Genomic DNA, 23,445 nt, shown 5'->3' with positions numbered 1-23,445 from the left:
GAGACCCTCTAACACGCTCAGAGACCCTCTAACATGCTCAAAGACCCTCTAACACACTCAGAGACCCTCTAACATGCTCAAAGACCCTCTAACACACTCAGAGACCCTCTAACATGCTCAAAGACCCTCTAACAGAGACCCTCTAACAGAGACCCTCTAACACACTCAGAGACCCTCTAACATGCTCAGAGACCCTCTAACACGATCAAAGACCCTCTAACAGAGACCCTCTAACACACTCAGAGACCCTCTAACATGCTCAAAGATCCTCTAACATGCTCAGAGACCCTCTAACAGAGACCCTCTAACAGAGACCCTCTAACACACTCAGAGACCCTCTAACACGCTCAAAGACCCTCTAACAGAGACCCTCTAACACACTCAGAGACCCTCTAACACGCTCAAAGACCCTCTAACATGCTCAGAGACCCTCTAACAGAGACCCTCTAACAGAGACCCTCTAACACACTCAGAGACCCTCTAACAGAGACCCTCTAACAAAGACCCTCTAACAGAGACCCTCTAACACACTCAGAGACCCTCTAACACGCTCAAAGACCCTCTAACAGAGACCCTCTAACACACTCAGAGACCCTCTAACACGCTCAAAGACCCTCTAACATGCTCAGAGACCCTCTAACAGAGACCCTCTAACAGAGACCCTCTAACACACTCAGAGACCCTCTAACAGAGACTCTCTAACAGAGACCCTCTAACACACTCAGAGACCCTCTAACATGCTCAGAGACCCTCTAACACGATCAAAGACCCTCTAACAGAGACCCTCTAACACACTCAGAGACCCTCTAACACGATCAAAGACACTCTAACACACTCAGAGACCCTCTAACATGCTCAAAGACCCTCTAACACACTCAAAGACCCTCTAACAGAGACCCTCTAACACACTCAGAGACCCTCTAACACACTCAAAGACCCTCTAACACGCTCAAAGACCCTCTAACACACTCAAAGACCCTCTAACAGAGACCCTCTAACACACTCAGAGACCCTCTAACATGCTCAGAGACCCTCTAACACACTCAAAGACCCTCTAACAGAGACCCTCTAACACACTCAGAGACCCTCTAACACACTCAGAGACCCTCTAACACGCTCAAAGACCCTCTAACACGCTCAAAGACCCTCTAACACACTCAAAGACCCTCTAACAGAGACCCTCTAACACACTCAGAGACCCTCTAACACACTCAGAGACCCTATAACACGCTCAAAGACCCTCTAACACACTCAAAGACCCTCTAACATCCTCAAAGACCCTCTAACACACTCAAAGACCCTCTAACATGCTCAGAGACCCTCTAACAGAGACCCTCTAACACACTCAGAGACCCTCTAACACGCTCAGAGACCCTCTAACATGCTCAGAGACCCTCTAACAGAGACCCTCTAACACGCTCAAAGACCCTCTAACACACTCAGAGACCCTCTAACACACTCAGAGACCCTCTAACACGCTCAAAGACCCTCTAACAGAGACCCTCTAACACACTCAGAGACCTTCTAACACGCTCAAAGACCCTCTAACAGAGACCCTCTAACAGAGACCCTCTAACAAGCTCAAAGACCCTCTAACACACTCAGAGACCCACTAACAGAGACCCTCTAACAGAGACCCTCTAACAGAGACCCTCTAACATGCTCAGAGACCCTCTAACATGCTCAAAGACCCTCTAACACACTCAGAGACCCTCTAACATGCTCAAAGACCCTCTAACACTCTCAAAGACCCTCTAACACACTCAGAGACCCTCTAAAATGCTCAAAGACCCTCTAACACGCTCAAAGACCCTCTAACATGCTCAAAGACCCTCTAACACACTCAGAGACCCTCTAACACGCTCAAAGACCCTCTAACATGCTCAAAGACCCTCTAACAGAGACCCTCTAGCAGAGACCCTCTAACACGCTCAGAGACGCTCTAACATGCTCAAAGACCCTCTAACACACTCAGAGACCCTCTAACATGCTCAAAGACCCTCTAACAGAGACCCTCTAACAGAGACCCTCTAACACACTCAGAGACCCTCTAACATGCTCAAAGACCCTCTAACAGAGACCCTCTAACAGAGACCCTCTAACACACTCAAAGACCCTCTAACATGCTCAGAGACCCTCTAACATGCTCAAAGACCCTCTAACACACTCAGAGACCCTCTAACATGCTCAAAGACCCTCTAACAGAGACCCTCTAACAGAGACCCTCTAACATGCTCAAAGACCCTCTAACACACTCAGAGACTCTCTAACATGCTCAAAGACCCTCTAACAGAGACCCCCTAACACGCTCAAAGACCCTCTAACACACTCAGAGACCCTCTAACACGCTCAAAGACCCTCTAACAGAGACCCTCTAACAGAGACCCTCTAACATGCTCAAAGACCCTCTAACACGCTCAGAGACCCTCTAACAAAGACCCTCTAACAGAGACCCTCTAACATGCTCAAAGACCCTCTAACATGCTCAGAGACCCTCTAACAGAGACCCTCTAACAGAGACCCTCTAACACGCTCAAAGACCCTCTAACACGCTCAGAGACCCTCTAACAAAGACCCTCTAACACACTCAGAGACCCTCTAACACGCTCAAAGACCCTCTAACACGCTCAAAGACCCTCTAACAGAGACCCTCTAACACACTCAGAGACCCTCTAACACGCTCAAAGACCCTCTAACATGCTCAGAGACCCTCTAACAGAGACCCTCTAACAGAGACCCTCTAACACACTCAGAGACCCTCTAACATGCTCAGAGACCCTCTAACACGATCAAAGACCCTCTAACAGAGACCCTCTAACACACTCAGAGACCCTCTAACACGATCAAAGACCCTCTAACACACTCAGAGACCCTCTAACATGCTCAAAGACCCTCTAACACACTCAAAGACCCTCTAACAGAGACCCTCTAACACACTCAGAGACCCTCTAACACGCTCAAAGACCCTCTAACACGCTCAAAGACCCTCTAACACACTCAAAGACCCTCTAACAGAGACCCTCTAACACACTCAGAGACCCTCTAACATGCTCAGAGACCCTCTAACACACTCAAAGACCCTCTAACAGAGACCCTCTAACACACTCAGAGACCCTCTAACACGATCAAAGACCCTCTAACACACTCAGAGACCCTCTAACATGCTCAAAGACCCTCTAACACACTCAAAGACACTCTAACAGAGACCCTCTAACACACTCAGAGACCCTCTAACACGCTCAAAGACCCTCTAACACGCTCAAAGACCCTCTAACACACTCAAAGACCCTCTAACAGAGACCCTCTAACACACTCAGAGACCCTCTAACACGCTCAAAGACCCTCTAACACACTCAGAGACCCTCTAACACACTCAAAGACCCTCTAACATCCTCAAAGACCCTCTAACACACTCAAAGACCCTCTAACATGCTCAGAGACCCTCTAACAGAGACCCTCTAACACACTCAGAGACCCTCTAACACGCTCAGAGACCCTTTAACATGCTCAGAGACCCTCTAACACGCTCAAAGACCCTCTAACACACTCAGAGACCCTCTAACACACTCAGAGACCCTCTAACACGCTCAAAGACCCTCTAACAGAGACCCTCTAACACACTCAGAGACCTTCTAACACGCTCAAAGACCCTCTAACAGAGACCCTCTAACACGCTCAAAGACCCTCTAACACACTCAGAGACCTTCTAACACACTCAGAGACCCTCTAACACACTCAGAGACCTTCTAACACGCTCAAAGACCCTCTAACACACTCAGAGACCTTCTAACACGCTCAAAGACCCTCTAACAGAGACCCTATAACACGCTCAAAGACCCTCTAACACACTCAAAGACCCTCTAACATGCTCAAAGACCCTCTAACACACTCAAAGACCCTCTAACATGCTCAGAGACCCTCTAACAGAGACCCTCTAACACACTCAGAGACCCTCTAACACGCTCAGAGACCCTCTAACATGCTCAGAGACCCTCTAACACGCTCAAAGACCCTCTAACACACTCAGAGACCCTCTAACACACTCAGAGACCCTCTAACACGCTCAAAGACCCTCTAACAGAGACCCTCTAACACACTCAGAGACCCTCTAACACGCTCAGAGACCCTCTAACATGCTCAGAGACCCTCTAACACGCTCAAAGACCCTCTAACACACTCAGAGACCCTCTAACACACTCAGAGACCCTCTAACACGCTCAAAGACCCTCTAACAGAGACCCTCTAACACGCTCAAAGACCCTCTAACTTGATCAAAGACCCTCTAACACACTCAGAGACACTCTAACATGCTCAGAGACCCTCTAACAGAGACCCTCTAACACACTCAGAGACCCTCTAACACGATCAAAGACCCTCTAACAGAGACCCTCTAACACGCTCAAAGACCCTCTAACACACTCAGAGACCCTCTAACACGCTCAAAGACCCTCTAACAGAGACCCTCTAACAGAGACCCTCTAGCACACTCAGAGACCCTCTAACACGCTCAAAGACCCTCTAACATGCTCAAAGACCCTCTAACACACTCAGAGACCCTCTAACACACTCAAAGACTCTCTAACACGCTCAAAGACCCTCTAACACACTCAAAGACCCTCTAACATGCTCAAAGACCCTCTAATATGCTCAGAGACCCTCTAACAGAGACCCTCTAACACACTCAGAGACCCTCTAACATGCTCAGAGACCCTCTAACACGCTCAGAGACCCTTTAACATGCTCAGAGACCCTCTAACACACTCAGAGACCCTCTAACATGCTCAAAGACCCTCTAACACACTCAAAGACCCTCTAACACGCTCAAAGACCCTCTAACACGCTCAGAGACCCTCTAACAGAGACCCTCTAACACACTCAGAGACCCTCTAACATGCTCAGAGACCCTCCAACAGAGACCCTCTAACATGCTCAGAGACCCTCTAACACACTCAGAGACCCTCTAACATGCTCAAAGACCCTCTAACACACTCAAAGACCCTCTAACACGCTCAAAGACCCTCTAACACACTCAGAGACCCTCTAACACACTCAGAGACCCTCTAACACGCTCAAAGACCCTCTAACTTGATCAAAGACCCTCTAACACACTCAGAGACCCTCTAACACACTCAAAGACCCTCTAACACGCTCAAAGACCCTCTAACACACTCAGAGACCCTCTAACACGCTCAAAGACCCTCTAACTTGATCAAAGACCCTCTAACACACTCAGAGACCCTCTAACACGCTCAGAGACCCTCTAACTTGATCAAAGACCCTCTAACACACTCAGAGACCCTCTAACACGCTCAAAGACCCTCTAACTTGATCAAAGACCCTCTAACACGCTCAGAGACCCTCTAACACGCTCAAAGACCCTCTAACTTGATCAAAGACCCTCTAACACACTCAAAGACCCTCTAACATGCTCAAAGACCCTATAACACACTCAGAGACCCTCTAACATGCTCAGAGACCCTCTAACACACTCAAAGACCCTCTAACATGCTCAAAGACCCTCTAACACACTCAAAGACCCTCTAACAGAGACCCTCTAACACGCTCAAAGACTCTCTAACACGCTCAAAGACCCTCTAACACACTCAAAGACCCTCTAACACGCTCAGAGACCCTCTAACATGCTCAAAGACCCTCTAACACACTCAGAGACCCTCTAACACGCTCAAAGACTCTCTAACACGCTCAAAGACCCTCTAACACACTCAAAGACCCTCTAACACGCTCAAAGACCCTCTAACACGCTCAGAGACCCTCTAACATGCTCAAAGACCCTCTAACACACTCAGAGACCCTCTAACACGCTCAAAGACCCTCTAACACACTCAGAGACCCTCTAACATGCTCAAAGACCCTCTAACACACTCAGAGACCCTCTAACTCGCTCAGAGACCCTCTAACACGCTCAAAGACCCTCTAACACACTCAGAGACCCTCTAACATGCTCAAAGACCCTCTAACACGATCAAAGACCCTCTAACACACTCAGAGACCCTCTAACATGCTCAAAGACCCTCTAACACACTCAGAGACCCTCTAACACACTCAGAGACCCTCTAACATGCTCAAAGACCCTCTAACACACTCAGAGACCCTCTAACACGCTCAAAGACCCTCTAACACGCTCAAAGACCCTCTAACAAACTCAGAGACCCTCTAACATCCTCAAAGACCCTCTAACACACTCAGAGACCCTCTAACACGCTCAAATACCCTCTAACAAACTCAGAGACCCTCTAACATGCTCAAAGACCCTCTAACACACTCAGAGACCCTCTAACAGAGACCCTCTAACACGCTCAGAGACCCTCTAACAAACTCAGAGACCCTCTAACACACTCAGAGACCCTCTAACACGCTCAGAGACCCTCTAACACACTCAAAGACCCTCTAACACACTCAGAGACCCTCTAACACACTCAAAGACCCTCTAACACACTCAGAGACCCTCTAACAGAGACCCTCTAACACACTCAAAGACCCTCTAACACGCTCAGAGACCCTCTAACAGAGACCCTCTAACACGCTCAAAGACCCTCTAACACGCTCAAAGACCCTCTAACACACTCAGAGACCCTCTAACAAACTCAGAGACCCTCTAACACACTCAGAGACCCTCTAACACGCTCAAAGACCCTCTAACACACTCAGAGACCCTCTAACAGAGACCCTCTAACAAACTCAGAGACCCTCTAACACGCTCAAAGACCCTCTAACACGCTCAAAGACCCTCTAACACACTCAGAGACCCTCTAACAGAGACCCTCTAACACGCTCAGAGACCCTCTAACATGCTCAAAGACCCTCTAACACGCTCAGAGACCCTCTAACACGCTCAAAGACCCTCTAACACACTCAGAGACCCTCTAACATGCTCAAAGACCCCTCTAACACACTCAGAGACCCTCTAACATGCTCAAAGACCCCTCTAACACGCTCAGAGACCCTCTAACACGCTCAGAGACCCTCTAACATGCTCAAAGACCCTCTAACATGCTCAGAGACCCTCTAACACGCTCAGAGACCCTCTAACATGCTCAAAGACCCTCTAACACACTCAGAGACCCACTAACAGAGACCCTCTAACAGAGACCCTCTAACAGAGACCCTCTAACACGCTCAAAGACCCTCTAACACACTCAGAGACCCACTAACAGAGACCCTCTAACAGAGACCCTCTAACAGAGACCCTCTAACATGCTCAGAGACCCTCTAACATGCTCAAAGACCCTCTAACACACTCAGAGACCCTCTAACACACTCAGAGACCCTCTAACATGCTCAAAGACCCTCTAACACACTCAAAGACCCTCTAACACGCTCAAAGACCCTCTAACACACTCAGAGACCCTCTAAAATGCTCAAAGACCCTCTAACACGCTCAAAGACCCTCTAACATGCTCAAAGACCCTCTAACACGCTCAAAGACCCTCTAACATGCTCAAAGACCCTCTAACAGAGACCCTCTAGCAGAGACCCTCTAACACGCTCAGAGACGCTCTAACATGCTCAAAGACCCTCTAACACACTCAGAGACCCTCTAACATGCTCAAAGACCCTCTAACAGAGACCCTCTAACAGAGACCCTCTAACACACTCAGAGACCCTCTAACATGCTCAAAGACCCTCTAACAGAGACCCTCTAACAGAGACCCTCTAACACACTCAAAGACCCTCTAACATGCTCAGAGACCCTCTAACATGCTCAAAGACCCTCTAACACACTCAGAGACCCTCTAACATGCTCAAAGACCCTCTAACAGAGACCCTCTAACAGAGACCCTCTAACATGCTCAAAGACCCTCTAACACACTCAGAGACTCTCTAACATGCTCAAAGACCCTCTAACAGAGACCCCCTAACACGCTCAAAGACCCTCTAACACACTCAGAGACCCTCTAACACGCTCAAAGACCCTCTAACAGAGACCCTCTAACAGAGACCCTCTAACATTCTCAAAGACCCTCTAACACGCTCAGAGACCCTCTAACAAAGACCCTCTAACAGAGACCCTCTAACATGCTCAAAGACCCTCTAACATGCTCAGAGACCCTCTAACAGAGACCCTCTAACAGAGACCCTCTAACACGCTCAAAGACCCTCTAACACGCTCAGAGACCCTCTAACAAAGACCCTCTAACACACTCAGAGACCCTCTAACACGCTCAAAGACCCTCTAACACGCTCAAAGACCCTCTAACAGAGACCCTCTAACACACTCAGAGACCCTCTAACACGCTCAAAGACCCTCTAACATGCTCAGAGACCCTCTAACAGAGACCCTCTAACAGAGACCCTCTAACACACTCAGAGACCCTCTAACATGCTCAGAGACCCTCTAACACGATCAAAGACCCTCTAACAGAGACCCTCTAACACACTCAGAGACCCTCTAACACGATCAAAGACCCTCTAACAGAGACCCTCTAACACACTCAGAGACCCTCTAACAGAGACCCTCTAACAGAGACCCTCTAACACACTCAGAGACCCTCTAACACGATCAAAGACCCTCTAACACACTCAGAGACCCTCTAACATGCTCAAAGACCCTCTAACACACTCAAAGACCCTCTAACAGAGACCCTCTAACACACTCAGAGACCCTCTAACACGCTCAAAGACCCTCTAACACGCTCAAAGACCCTCTAACACACTCAAAGACCCTCTAACAGAGACCCTCTAACACACTCAGAGACCCTCTAACATGCTCAGAGACCCTCTAACACACTCAAAGACCCTCTAACAGAGACCCTCTAACACACTCAGAGACCCTCTAACACGATCAAAGACCCTCTAACACACTCAGAGACCCTCTAACATGCTCAAAGACCCTCTAACACACTCAAAGACACTCTAACAGAGACCCTCTAACACACTCAGAGACCCTCTAACACGCTCAAAGACCCTCTAACACGCTCAAAGACCCTCTAACACACTCAAAGACCCTCTAACAGAGACCCTCTAACACACTCAGAGACACTCTAACACGCTCAAAGACCCTCTAACACACTCAGAGACCCTCTAACACACTCAAAGACCCTCTAACATGCTCAAAGACCCTCTAACACGCTCAAAGACCCTCTAACACACTCAGAGACCCTCTAACAAACTCAGAGACCCTCTAACACACTCAGAGACCCTCTAACACGCTCAAAGACCCTCTAACACACTCAGAGACCCTCTAACAGAGACCCTCTAACACGCTCAGAGACCCTCTTACACGCTCAAAGACCCTCTAACACGCTCAGAGACCCTCTAACAAACTCAGAGACCCTCTAACACGCTCAAAGACCCTCTAACACACTCAGAGACCCTCTAACAGAGACCCTCTAACACGCTCAGAGACCCTCTAACATGCTCAAAGACCCTCTAACACGCTCAGAGACCCTCTAACACGCTCAAAGACCCTCTAACACACTCAGAGACCCTCTAACATGCTCAAAGACCCCTCTAACACACTCAGAGACCCTCTAACATGCTCAAAGACCCCTCTAACACACTCAGAGACCCTCTAACATGCTCAAAGACCCCTCTAACACACTCAGAGAACCTCTAACACGCTCAGAGACCCTCTAACATGCTCAAAGACCCTCTAACATGCTCAGAGACCCTCTAACACGCTCAAAGACCCTCTAACATGCTCAAAGACCCCTCTAACACACTCAGAGACCCTCTAACATGCTCAAAGACCCCTCTAACACACTCAGAGACCCTCTAACATGCTCAAAGACCCCTCTAACACGCTCAGAGACCCTCTAACACACTCAGAGACCCTCTAACACGCTCAAAGACCCTCTAACACGCTCAAAGACCCTCTAACATGCTCAGAGACCCTCTAACAGAGACCCTTTAACACGCTCAAAGATCCTCTAACACGCTCAGAGACCCTCTAACAGAGACCCTTTAACACGCTCAAAGATCCTCTAACAGAGACCCTTTAACACGCTCAAAGATCCTCTAACACGCTCAAAGACCCTCTAACAGAGACCCTCTAACAGAGACCCTCTAATACGCTCAAATACTCTCTAACACGCTCAAAGACCCTCTAACACGCTCCGAGACCCTCTAACAGAGACCCTCTAACACGCTCAGAGACCCTCTAACAGAGACCCTCTAATACGCTCAAAGACCCTCTAACACGCTCAGAGACCCTCTAACAGAGACCCTCTAACAGAGACCCTCTAACACGCTCAAAGACCCTCTAACACGCTCAGAGACCCTCTAACAGAGACCCTTTAACACGCTCAAAGATCCTCTAACACGCTCAAAGACCCTCTAACAGAGACCCTCTAACAGAGACCCTCTAATACGCTCAAATACTCTCTAACACGCTCAAAGACCCTCTAACACGCTCCGAGACCCTCTAACAGAGACCCTCTAACACGCTCAGAGACCCTCTAACAGAGACCCTCTAACAGAGACCCTCTAATACGCTCAAATACTCTCTAACACGCTCAAAGACCCTCTAACACACTCAGAGACCCTCTAACACGCTCAGAGACCCTCTAACAGAGACCCTCTAACATGCTCAAAGACCCTCTAACACTCTCAGAGACCCTCTAACACGCGCAGAGACCCTCTAACAGAGACCCTCTAACACGCTCAGAGACCCTCTAACATGCTCAAAGACACTCTAACACACTCAGAGACCCTCTAACATGCTCAGAGACCCTCTAACACGCTCAGAGACCCTCTAACACACTCAGAGACCCTCTAACATGCTCAAAGACCCTCTAACATGCTCAGAGACCCTCTAACACACTCAGAAACCCTCTAACACGCTCAAAGACCCTCTAACACACTCAGAGACCCTCTAACACACTCAGAGACCCTCTAACATGCTCAGAGCCCCTCTAACACGCTCAGAGACCCTCTAACAGAGACCCTCTAACATGCTCAAAGACCCTCTAACACGCTCAGAGACCCTCTAACACGCTCAAAGACCCTCTAACACACTCAGAGACCCTCTAACATGCTCAAAGACCCTCTAACACACTCAGAGACCCTCTAACACACTCAGAGACCCTCTAACATGCTCAAAGACCCCTCTAACACACTCAGAGACCCTCTAACACACTCAGAGACCCTCTAACACGCTCAAAGACCCTCTAACACACTCAGAGACCCTCTAACAGAGACCCTCTAACACGCTCAGAGACCCTCTAACATGCTCAAAGACCCCTCTAACACGCTCAGAGACCCTCTAACACGCTCAAAGACCCTCTAACACACTCAGAGACCCTCTAACATGCTCAAAGACCCCTCTAACACACTCAGAGACCCTCTAACATGCTCAAAGACCCTCTAACACACTCAAAGACCCTCTAACACACTCAGAGACCCTCTAACATGCTCAAAGACCCCTCTAACACACTCAAAGACCCTCTAACACGCTCAGAGACCCTCTAACACGCTCAGAGACCCTCTAACATGCTCAAAGACCCTCTAACATGCTCAGAGACCCTCTAACACACTCAAAGACCCTCTAACACACTCAGAGACCCTCTAACATGCTCAAAGACCCTCTAACACACTCAAAGACCCTCTAACACGCTCAGAGACCCTCTAACACGCTCAGAGACCCTCTAACATGCTCAAAGACCCTCTAACATGCTCAGAGACCCTCTAACACGCTCAGAGACCCTCTAACATGCTCAAAGACCCTCTAACACGCTCAGAGACCCTCTAACATGCTCAAAGACCCCTCTAACACACTCAGAGACCCTCTAACACACTCAGAGACCCTCTAACATGCTCAAAGACCCCTCTAACACACTCAGAGACCCTCTAACATGCTCAAAGACCCCTCTAACACGCTCAGAGACCCTCTAACACGCTCAGAGACCCTCTAACACACTCAGAGACCCTCTAACATGCTCAAAGACCCCTCTAACACGCTCAGAGACCCTCTAACACACTCAGAGACCCTCTAACATGCTCAAAGACCCCTCTAACACACTCAGAGACCCTCTAACATGCTCAAAGACCCTCTAACACACTCAGAGACCCTCTAACATGCTCAAAGACCCCTCTAACACGCTCAGAGACCCTCTAACACGCTCAAAGACCCTCTAACATAATATGGCCCGAAAATAAATATTTCATTCCGTTATTTGTGATTTTATATAATATCACGCCAGCTGCTTTCATGTATTTATGTTCATGAAATAAACGAGTTAATCAAAAATAAATACTTATTAAATCCAATCAATCGTTTTTAAATCCGATCTGAAGACTTTTGATTTCTTTAGGGGATTGACAAACCTCAATAAAATAAAACTGACTGAATATAAATACTCTTTTAAAAAAAAAAATAAGTCATTTCAAATACTTTAATTCGACAATCTGTGTTTCATTTGTATTTTATGTTCTGCTATCAACGGCTAAGTGCAAACAGCTAATGTTAGCTAGCTCAGGTTAGCATCATCAGGATCAATGTGGTGCTAACATTTAACACAACTTTAGGGATATTACATTGTGTTTAACAAACAAAGTTTACAATATCATTTGTTTTAATAAACTGGCGTTGACCCTGAAATAGAAAATACAAATATTTGTTATGTGTAGATATATATAAATATAAATACATGTCTTTATTTTAAATAAAATGTATTTACACATGCTGTCATCGGATAATCTGTGTTTCATTATTAATATATACTCTGCCAATGCAACAGCTGCTAAAGGCTAACAGCTAGCGGCTAACAGCTAGCTCTCCTGCAGATCATTAATTGTGCTTTAAACTCATGAGATATTATATATTCTATAAATGAATTTTAGAAATTGTGTAAACTCTGAAACAGATTTAGAAAATGTTTTCCTAATAAAGTTGAATCCGTAATAATATTTATTAATTTGTTTATAATAATTGTTTTATGAATCTAATCCTGGAGAGTAGTTAAAGCTTCATGTTCTGCTCTACGAGTAAATCAAATACAGAATATATCATTTTATAGTAGAATAGTAAACGTCCACTTCACCTCAGTTTGTTGACTTGATGTTTGTATTTGTTTACTCTCTGACGCAGATGCAGGTTTGTTTATGATTTGAATATATGCGAACGACTCCCAAATATATCTATCCCTAAAAACAACCACCAGCTCTCTGATGGCACGCCTGCAGCTGGTAAAAAACACTGCGGCTCGGCTGCTCACAGGAACACGCAAGCATGAGCACATCACACCTATTCTGGCTTCCCTCCACTGGATTTAAAGTAGAGACACTACATACTGATATACACCTGAACATCAGCAGGAGAGGACTCTTTAAAGTAGAGACACTACATACTGATATACACCTAAACATCAGCAGGAGAGGACTCTTTAAAGTAGAGACACTACATACTGATATACACCTAAACATCAGCAGGAGAGGACTCTTTAAAGTAGAGTCACTACATACTGATATACACCTGAACATCAGCAGGAGAGGACTCTTTAAAGTAGAGACACTACATACTGATATACACCTGAACATCAGCAGGAGAGGACTCTTTAAAGTAGAGACACTACATACTGATATACACCTGAACATCAGCAGGAGAGGACTCTTTAAAGTAGAGACACTACATACTGATATACACCTGAACATCAGCAGGAGAGGACTCTTTAAAGTAGAGACACTACATACTGATATACACCTGAACATCAGCAGGAGAGGACTCTTTAAAGTAGAGACACTACATACTGATATACACCTGAACATCAGCAGGAGAGGACTCTTTAAAGTAGAGACACTACATACTGATATACACCTGAACATCAGCAGGAGAGGACTCTTTAAAGCAGAGAAACTACATACTGATATACACCTGAACATCAGCAGGAGAGGACTCTTTAAAGTAGAGACACTACATACTGATATACACCTGAACATCAGCAGGAGAGGACTCTTTAAAGTAGAGACACTACATACTGATATACACCTGAACATCAGCAGGAGAGGACTCTTTAAAGCAGAGAAACTACATACTGATATACACATGAACATCAGCAGGAGAGGACTCTTTAAAGTAGAGACACTACATACTGATATACACCTGAACATCAGCAGGAGAGGACTCTTTAAAGTAGAGACACTACACACTGATATACACCTGAACATCAGCAGGAGAGGACTCTTTAAAGTAGAGACACTACATACTGATATACACCTGAACATCAGCAGGAGAGGACTCTTTAAAGTAGAGACACTACATACTGATATACACCTGAACATCAGCAGGAGAGGACTCTTTAAAGTAGAGACACTACATACTGATATACACCTGAACATCAGCAGGAGAGGACTCTTTAAAGTAGAGACACTTCATACTGATATACACCTGAACATCAGCAGGAGAGGACTCTTTAAAGTAGAGACACTACATACTAATATACACCTGAACATCAGCAGGAGAGGACTCTTTAAAGTAGAGACACTACATACTGATATACACCTGAACATCAGCAGGAGAGGACTCTTTAAAGTAGAGACACTACATACTGATATACACCTGAACATCAGCAGGAGAGGACTCTTTAAAGTAGAGACACTACATACTGATATACACCTGAACATCAGCAGGAGAGGACTCTTTAAAGTAGATACACTACATACTGATATACACCTGAACATCAGCAGGAGAGGACTCTTTAAAGTAGAGACACTACATACTGATATACACCTGAACATCAGCAGGAGAGGACTCTTTAAAGTAGAGACAATACATACTGATATACACCTGAACATCAACAGGAGAGGAGTCTTTAAAGTAGAGACAATACATACTGATATACACCTGAACATCAGCAGGAGAGGACTCTTTAAAGTAGAGACACTACATACTGATATACACCTGAACATCAGCAGGAGAGGACTCTTTAAAGTAGAGACACTACATACTGATATACACCTGAACATCAGCAGGTAGAGGACTCTTTAAAGTAGAGACACTACATACTGATATACACCTGAACATCAGCAGGAGAGGACTCTTTAAAGAAGAGACACTACATACTGATATACACCTGAACATCAGCAGGAGAGGACTCTTTAAAGTAGAGACACTACATACTGATATACACCTGAACATCAGCAGGAGAGGACTCTTTAAAGTAGAGACACTACATACTGATATACACCTGAACATCAGCAGGAGAGGACTCTTTAAAGTAGAGACACTACATACTGATATACACCTGAAAGTCAGCAGGAGAGGACTCTTTAAAGTAGAGACACTACATACTGATATACACCTGAACATCAGCAGGAGAGGACTCTTTAAAGTAGAGACACCACATACTGATATACACCTGACCATCAGCAGGAGAGAACTCTTTAAAGTAGAGACACTACATACTGATATTCACCTGAACATCAGCAGGAGAGGACTCTTTAAAGTAGAGACACTACATACTGATATACACCTGAACATCAGCAGGAGAGGACTCTTTAAAGTAGAGACACTACATACTGATATACACCTGAACATCAGCAGGAGAGGACTCTTTAAAGTAGAGACACTATATACTGATATACACCTGAACACCAGAAGGAGAGGACTCTTTAAAGTAGAGACACTACATACTGATATACACCTGAACATAATAAGGAGAGGACTCTTTAAAGTAGAGACACTACATACTGATATACACCTGAAAGTCAGCAGGAGAGGACTCTTTAAAGTAGAGACACTACATACTGATATACACCTGAACATCAGCAGGAGAGGACTCTTTAAAGTAGAGACACCACATACTGATATACACCTGAACATCAGCAGGAGAGAACTCTTTAAAGTAGAGACACTACATACTGATATACACCTGAACATCAGCAGGAGAGGACTCTTTAAAGTAGAGACACTACATACTGATATACACCTGAACATCAGCAGGAGAGGACTCTTTAAAGTAGAGACACTACATACTGATATACACCTGAACATCAGCAGGAGAGGACTCTTTAAAGTAGAGACACTACATACTGATATACACCTGAAAGTCAGCAGGAGAGGACTCTTTAAAGTAGAGACACTACATACTGATATACACCTGAACATCAGCAGGAGAGGACTCTTTAAAGTAGAGACACTACATACTGATATACACCTGAACATCAGCAGGAGAGGACTCTTTAAAGTAGAGACACTACATACTGATATACACCTGAATATCAGCAGGAGAGGACTCTTTAAAGTAGAGACACTACATACTGATATACACCTGAACATCAGCAGGAGAGGACTCTTTAAAGTAGAGACACTACATACTGATATACACCTGAACATCAGCAGGAGAGGACTCTTTAAAGTAGAGACACTACATACTGATATACACCTGAACATCAGCAGGAGAGGACTCTTTAAAGTAGAGACACTACATACTGATATACACCTGAAAGTCAGCAGGAGAGGACTCTTTAAAGTAGAGACACTACATACTGATATACACCTGAACATCAGCAGGAGAGGACTCTTTAAAGTAGAGACACCACATACTGATATACACCTGACCATCAGCAGGAGAGGACTCTTTAAAGTAGAGACCCTACATACTGATATACACCTGAACATCAGCAGGAGAGGACTCTTTAAAGTAGAGACACTACATACTGATATACACCTGAACATCAGCAGGAGAGGACTCTTTAAAGTAGAGACACTATATACTGATATACACCTGAACACCAGCAGGAGAGGACTCTTTAAAGTAGAGACACTACATACTGATATACACCTGAACATAATAAGGAGAGGACTCTTTAAAGTAGAGACACTACATACTGATATACACCTGAAAGTCAGCAGGAGAGGACTCTTTAAAGTAGAGACACTACATACTGATATACACCTGAATATCAGCAGGAGAGGACTCTTTAAAGTAGAGACACCACATACTGATATACACCTGAACATCAGCAGGAGAGAACTCTTTAAAGTAGAGACACTACATACTGATATACACCTGAACATCAGCAGGAGAGGACTCTTTAAAGTAGAGACACTACATACTGATATACACCTGAACATCAGCAGGAGAGGACTCTTTAAAGTAGAGACACTACATACTGATATACACCTGAACATCAGCCGGAGAGGACTCTTTAAAGTAGAGACACTACATGCTAATATACACCTGAACATCAGTAGGAGAGGACTCTTTAAAGTAGAGACACTAACACGCTCAAAGACCCTCTAACAGAGACCCTCTAACACACTCAGAAACCCTCTAACACGCTCAAAGACCCTCTAACATGCTCAAAGACCCTCTAACACGCTCAAAGACCCTCTAACAGAGACCCTGTAACACGCTCAAAGACCCTCTAACACGCTCAGAGACCCTCTAACACGCTCAAAGACCCTCTAACACGCTCAAAGACCCTCTAACAGAGACCCTCTAACAGAGACCCTCTAACACGCTCAAAGACCCTCTAACACGCTCAGAGACCCTCTAACAGAGACCCTCTAACAGAGACCCTCTAATACGCTCAAATACCCTCTAACACGCTCAGAGACCCTCTAACACGCTCAAAGACCCTCTAACACGCTCAAAGACCCTCTAACAGAGACCCTCTAACAGAGACCCTCTAATACGCTCAAATACCCTCTAACACGCTCAGAGCCCCTCTAACACGCTCAGAGACCCTCTAACAGAGACCCTCTAACATGCTCAAAGACCCTCTAACACGCTCAGAGACCCTCTAACACGCTCAAAGACCCTCTAACACACTCAGAGACCCTCTAACATGCTCAAAGACCCTCTAACACACTCAGAGACCCTCTAACACACTCAGAGACCCTCTAACATGCTCAAAGACCCCTCTAACACACTCAGAGACCCTCTAACACACTCAGAGACCCTCTAACACGCTCAAAGACCCTCTAACACACTCAGAGACCCTCTAACAGAGACCCTCTAACACGCTCAGAGACCCTCTAACATGCTCAAAGACCCCTCTAACACGCTCAGAGACCCTCTAACACGCTCAAAGACCCTCTAACACACTCAGAGACCCTCTAACATGCTCAAAGACCCCTCTAACACACTCAGAGACCCTCTAACATGCTCAAAGACCCTCTAACACACTCAAAGACCCTCTAACACACTCAGAGACCCTCTAACATGCTCAAAGACCCCTCTAACACACTCAAAGACCCTCTAACACGCTCAGAGACCCTCTAACACGCTCAGAGACCCTCTAACATGCTCAAAGACCCTCTAACATGCTCAGAGACCCTCTAACACACTCAAAGACCCTCTAACACACTCAGAGACCCTCTAACATGCTCAAAGACCCTCTAACACACTCAAAGACCCTCTAACACGCTCAGAGACCCTCTAACACGCTCAGAGACCCTCTAACATGCTCAAAGACCCTCTAACATGCTCAGAGACCCTCTAACACGCTCAGAGACCCTCTAACATGCTCAAAGACCCTCTAACACGCTCAGAGACCCTCTAACATGCTCAAAGACCCCTCTAACACACTCAGAGACCCTCTAACACACTCAGAGACCCTCTAACATGCTCAAAGACCCCTCTAACACACTCAGAGACCCTCTAACATGCTCAAAGACCCCTCTAACACGCTCAGAGACCCTCTAACACGCTCAGAGACCCTCTAACACACTCAGAGACCCTCTAACATGCTCAAAGACCCCTCTAACACGCTCAGAGACCCTCTAACACACTCAGAGACCCTCTAACATGCTCAAAGACCCCTCTAACACACTCAGAGACCCTCTAACATGCTCAAAGACCCTCTAACACACTCAGAGACCCTCTAACACACTCAGAGACCCTCTAACATGCTCAAAGACCCCTCTAACACGCTCAGAGACCCTCTAACACGCTCAGAGACCCTCTAACATAATATGGCCCGAAAATAAATATTTCATTCCGTTATTTGTGATTTTATATAATATCACGCCAGCTGCTTTCATGTATTTATGTTCATGAAATAAACGAGTTAATCAAAAATAAATACTTATTAAATCCAATCAATCGTTTTTAAATCCGATCTGAAGACTTTTGATTTCTTTAGGGGATTGACAAACCTCAATAAAATAAAACTGACTGAATATAAATACTCTTTTAAAAAAAAAAATAAGTCATTTCAAATACTTTAATTCGACAATCTGTGTTTCATTTGTATTTTATGTTCTGCTATCAACGGCTAAGTGCAAACAGCTAATGTTAGCTAGCTCAGGTTAGCATCATCAGGATCAATGTGGTGCTAACATTTAACACAACTTTAGGGATATTACATTGTGTTTAACAAACAAAGTTTACAATATCATTTGTTTTAATAAACTGGCGTTGACCCTGAAATAGAAAATACAAATATTTGTTATGTGTAGATATATATAAATATAAATACATGTCTTTATTTTAAATAAAATGTATTTACACATGCTGTCATCGGATAATCTGTGTTTCATTATTAATATATACTCTGCCAATGCAACAGCTGCTAAAGGCTAACAGCTAGCGGCTAACAGCTAGCTCTCCTGCAGATCATTAATTGTGCTTTAAACTCATGAGATATTATATATTCTATAAATGAATTTTAGAAATTGTGTAAACTCTGAAACAGATTTAGAAAATGTTTTCCTAATAAAGTTGAATCCGTAATAATATTTATTAATTTGTTTATAATAATTGTTTTATGAATCTAATCCTGGAGAGTAGTTAAAGCTTCATGTTCTGCTCTACGAGTAAATCAAATACAGAATATATCATTTTATAGTAGAATAGTAAACGTCCACTTCACCTCAGTTTGTTGACTTGATGTTTGTATTTGTTTACTCTCTGACGCAGATGCAGGTTTGTTTATGATTTGAATATATGCGAACGACTCCCAAATATATCTATCCCTAAAAACAACCTCCAGCTCTCTGATGGCACGCCTGCAGCTGGTAAAAAACACTGCGGCTCGGCTGCTCACAGGAACACGCAAGCATGAGCACATCACACCTATTCTGGCTTCCCTCCACTGGATTTAAAGTAGAGACACTACATACTGATATACACCTGAACATCAGCAGGAGAGGACTCTTTAAAGTAGAGACACTACATACTGATATACACCTGAACATCAGCAGGAGAGGACTCTTTAAAGTAGAGACACTACATACTGATATACACCTGAACATCAGCAGGAGAGGACTCTTTAAAGTAGAGACACTATATACTGATATACACCTGAACATCAGCAGGAGAGGACTCTTTAAAGTAGAGACACTACATACTGATATACACCTGAACACTGCACTGGTCATCTAAACCTGTCAGACCGCTTCCTTCATCTCATGATGACTCACATTATTTGTATTTCCCTACAGGGCGCGGTAGTGGGAGGGGTTTATCTTCAGTCTCCAGCTATACTCTGTCAGCTGTGATAGATCCTCAGAGGAGGAGAGCCAGCTGATCATGGAGGGTGACACGAGCACGAGGGGAAGTGACTTTAAGTTGGTTCAGAAGGAGCATCTGAAGCTGAACGACCTGAGAGACAGAAATCGCTCAGGAAACAATTACCTCTTTAAAAATGGAATCCCAGAATACCCACGACCAGAGTTCCATGTGAGCCACCTGAAGCATGACACCAACAGACAGGGTTTGATCGGCATCAAGGAGTCCAAGGGCTTCAAGGACCCGTCTGGAAAGGGCCTGGTGTGGTGGGGTCTGTGGGTGGGGGGGGAGGAACTCAGATCAGCTGAGCAGCGCCTCCTCCAGGAAACATACCCGGACCGAACAGAGCAGCAGGTCCAGGATCAGCAGAGCTTCCTGGGGGAGTTTGCCTCCTCGCCGGCCTTCAAGAAGAGCTCCAGGCTGGGATCGTACCGCTTCACCTTCCCCCTCCAGGAGCTGCTGGAGGCCTACAAGAAGCAGGTACTGAGGTCAGGGGTCAGGACTCATAATGCTGACTCAGGTCAGGGTTCAGAACTCATAATGCTGACTCAGGTCAGGGGTCAGGACTCATAATGCTGACTCAGGGTTCAGGACTCATAATGCTAACTCAGGTCAGGGTTCAGGACTCATAATGCTGACTCAGGTCAGGGGTCAGGACTCATAATGCTGACTCAGGGTTCAGGACTCATAATGCTGACTCAGGGTTCAGGACTCATAATGCTGACTCAGGTCAGGGGTCAGGACTCATAATGCTGACTCAGGGTTCAGGACTCATAATGCTGACTCAGGGTTCAGGACTCATAATGCTGACTCAGGGTTCAGGACTCATAATGCTGACTCAGGTCAGGGTTCAGGACTCATAATGCTGACTCAGGGTTCAGGACTCATAATGCTGACTCAGGGTTCAGGACTCATAATGCTGACTCAGGGTTCAGGACTCATAATGCTGACTCAGGGTTCAGGACTCATAATGCTGACTCAGGTCAGGGGTCAGGACTCATAATGCTGACTCAGGGTTCAGGACTCATAATGCTGACTCAGGGTTCAGGACTCATAATGCTGACTCAGGGTTCAGGACTCATAGTTTATAACTTTGTTGATTTTTCCACATGATTCTGTGATTCTGTGTAAAAGCTCTTCTTCTCTCTCCAGTTTTGCGGCGGTGAGCAGCCCGTCATGCGGGTGTATCAGACCCACCTGTACAAACAGGAAGTGATGTACGCGGTGCTGGTCCACAGTCCGGCCAATCAGGAGCAGTTCTCAGAATATCCTCTTCTGACCGACGACCCAAACGCTGTCTGCTGCTACAGAGATGGCCTCTTCATCTGGAGGCCTGAGGCCATGTGTGCAACTCACAGGTGAGAAAACAACAATGACAGGTAACCTGGGAGGTTCAGACAGGAAATGAGTTATGCATTGACTTCCTGTCTCTCTGTCAGCTACGTCTTGGACCAGAACGATGAGACTCAGCAGATGGAGGCTCGGCCCTACAGCCCTTATGAGTTCTACGTCTGGGATAATGTGGGCGTCGCCCTGCATGTGGAGGACAAGGTGATCACTTCCTCTTTGTCTTCTTGTCCACAGCTCAGCGTCAGACCTTTCTCTACATTTCATATCATTATATATCTACATTATAACTTTGTAGGACTGATCAGAGTGGATCTGGTTAGTCTGCTTCAAGGACTCGTTTCAGAGTTTGATATCAGCTCCTTTTCTCAGAAGCACCACGGCCCTTATTATTAAAGAAATACATATATTTAAAAAGTCCCAAAAGTGAAACATGTCGAGAGGAAAATGTGTAAAGGAAAGAAAAAATCCCCCAAAATATCTTATATCGAAAGAATGCTTGAAAAACCTTCAAAAACATCTGGGAAACTATTTTTAAAGAGAAAAATTCAGAGAAATGTGAAGAAGATTTTTTATTTCATGAGATTTTCATTTGGTTCTGAATGATTTGAAGAATTTTTAAATGAAATGGAGAAAATGTCACATAAATGTATAAATAGAAATATAGAAATGTATAAAAACTATATATATATCAATGTAAAGGGTTAGGGTCAATCGATAAAAATATGTTATTGAAATGTATTCATTGGGATTTCCGTAGTTTCCAAATGTTTTAAAGGGTTATCTTTCAGGGTCAGAAAACCTGTTAAAAAAGTGAAAGTTGCGTTATTAACAAATTGACTTTGACCGTCCTAATAATTATTTATAAATAATATGAATTATAAAATGATTTTGAACGTGTTCCCAGAGGCTCATGGGAGTTGTAGTTCATGATGGGCTGAATCTGAGCTCTTCCTGTTTCAGCTGCTGGAGTTCGGTCCGGACCGACTGAGAGAGAAACTGAAGTTCTGCGAAGGAGAAAGACTGGACCACGCTCCGGTCCAGTTTGATGACTTCCCGTCTGCCGAGGCAACTGTTCGCAGACGTTGGCCTGAAGACCCCCCACTGGAGAAAGTTTAAGAGCATGACAATAATACGTTTAGATGAGCACATCCTGCCTTCACTGAACTAACATTACATTCAGAGTTGGAGCTAAATATTGGTTTATGTTAATGTAGAATTAAACATTTATTTTCTAGCCGTTTTTGTTTTAGTGAATGAATCATTAATTATGGTAATAATTGTAGTTGCAGTAGTTCTGCTTTTATTTTGAAGGAGGTGTGGGCTCCTGGTGATTAGCATATATTGATCACAGGTGGGGGGGGGCACCAGTTTGAGCATATGGTTTTCTACAAGGAGCGACAGCCAGAGAGGGAGAAAGGTGGAAATCATTGTTCTCTGTATTTTATTGGAAAACTAAAATAAACGGATGAAAGGATCTTCTGCCTGGACATTGGACATTATTCCCTGCTTAAGGTTTTCTTTCTGGGCCCAGCGGCAGTTTGAGTTTAAGTTAGATTATTATCATAGTTCTGAGAAAAAAGTCATTACATTTTTATTTTTTTTATTAATTCTTAGAAAACAAATAAAAAATACAAATATTACAATACCATTTTAATTCACTTTTTTAATCAAACATCAGTCC

General features: G+C 45.0%; 1 protein-coding gene across 1 annotated transcript; it reads left to right on the top strand.

The window, feature by feature from the left end:
• Nucleotides 1–20,416: 20,416 nt before the first annotated feature.
• LOC307027566 (uncharacterized protein) lies at nt 20,417–23,238 on the top strand. Its single transcript, XM_079695838.1, has 4 exons — nt 20,417–20,894; nt 21,567–21,772; nt 21,854–21,965; nt 22,725–23,238. The coding sequence occupies exons 1-4, from the start codon at nt 20,436–20,438 to the stop codon at nt 22,878–22,880; spliced, it is 933 nt and encodes a 310-aa protein (XP_079551964.1). The 5' UTR covers nt 20,417–20,435; the 3' UTR covers nt 22,881–23,238.
• Nucleotides 23,239–23,445: the final 207 nt, after the last annotated feature.

This window comes from Notothenia rossii, assembly GCF_949606895.1.
Source record: "Notothenia rossii genome assembly, contig: scaffold_246, whole genome shotgun sequence".
Taxonomy (NCBI): Eukaryota; Metazoa; Chordata; class Actinopteri; order Perciformes; family Nototheniidae; genus Notothenia; species Notothenia rossii.
The sequence above is the reverse complement of the archived record's forward strand: the minus strand, read 5'-3'. Positions and strand labels throughout refer to the sequence as shown.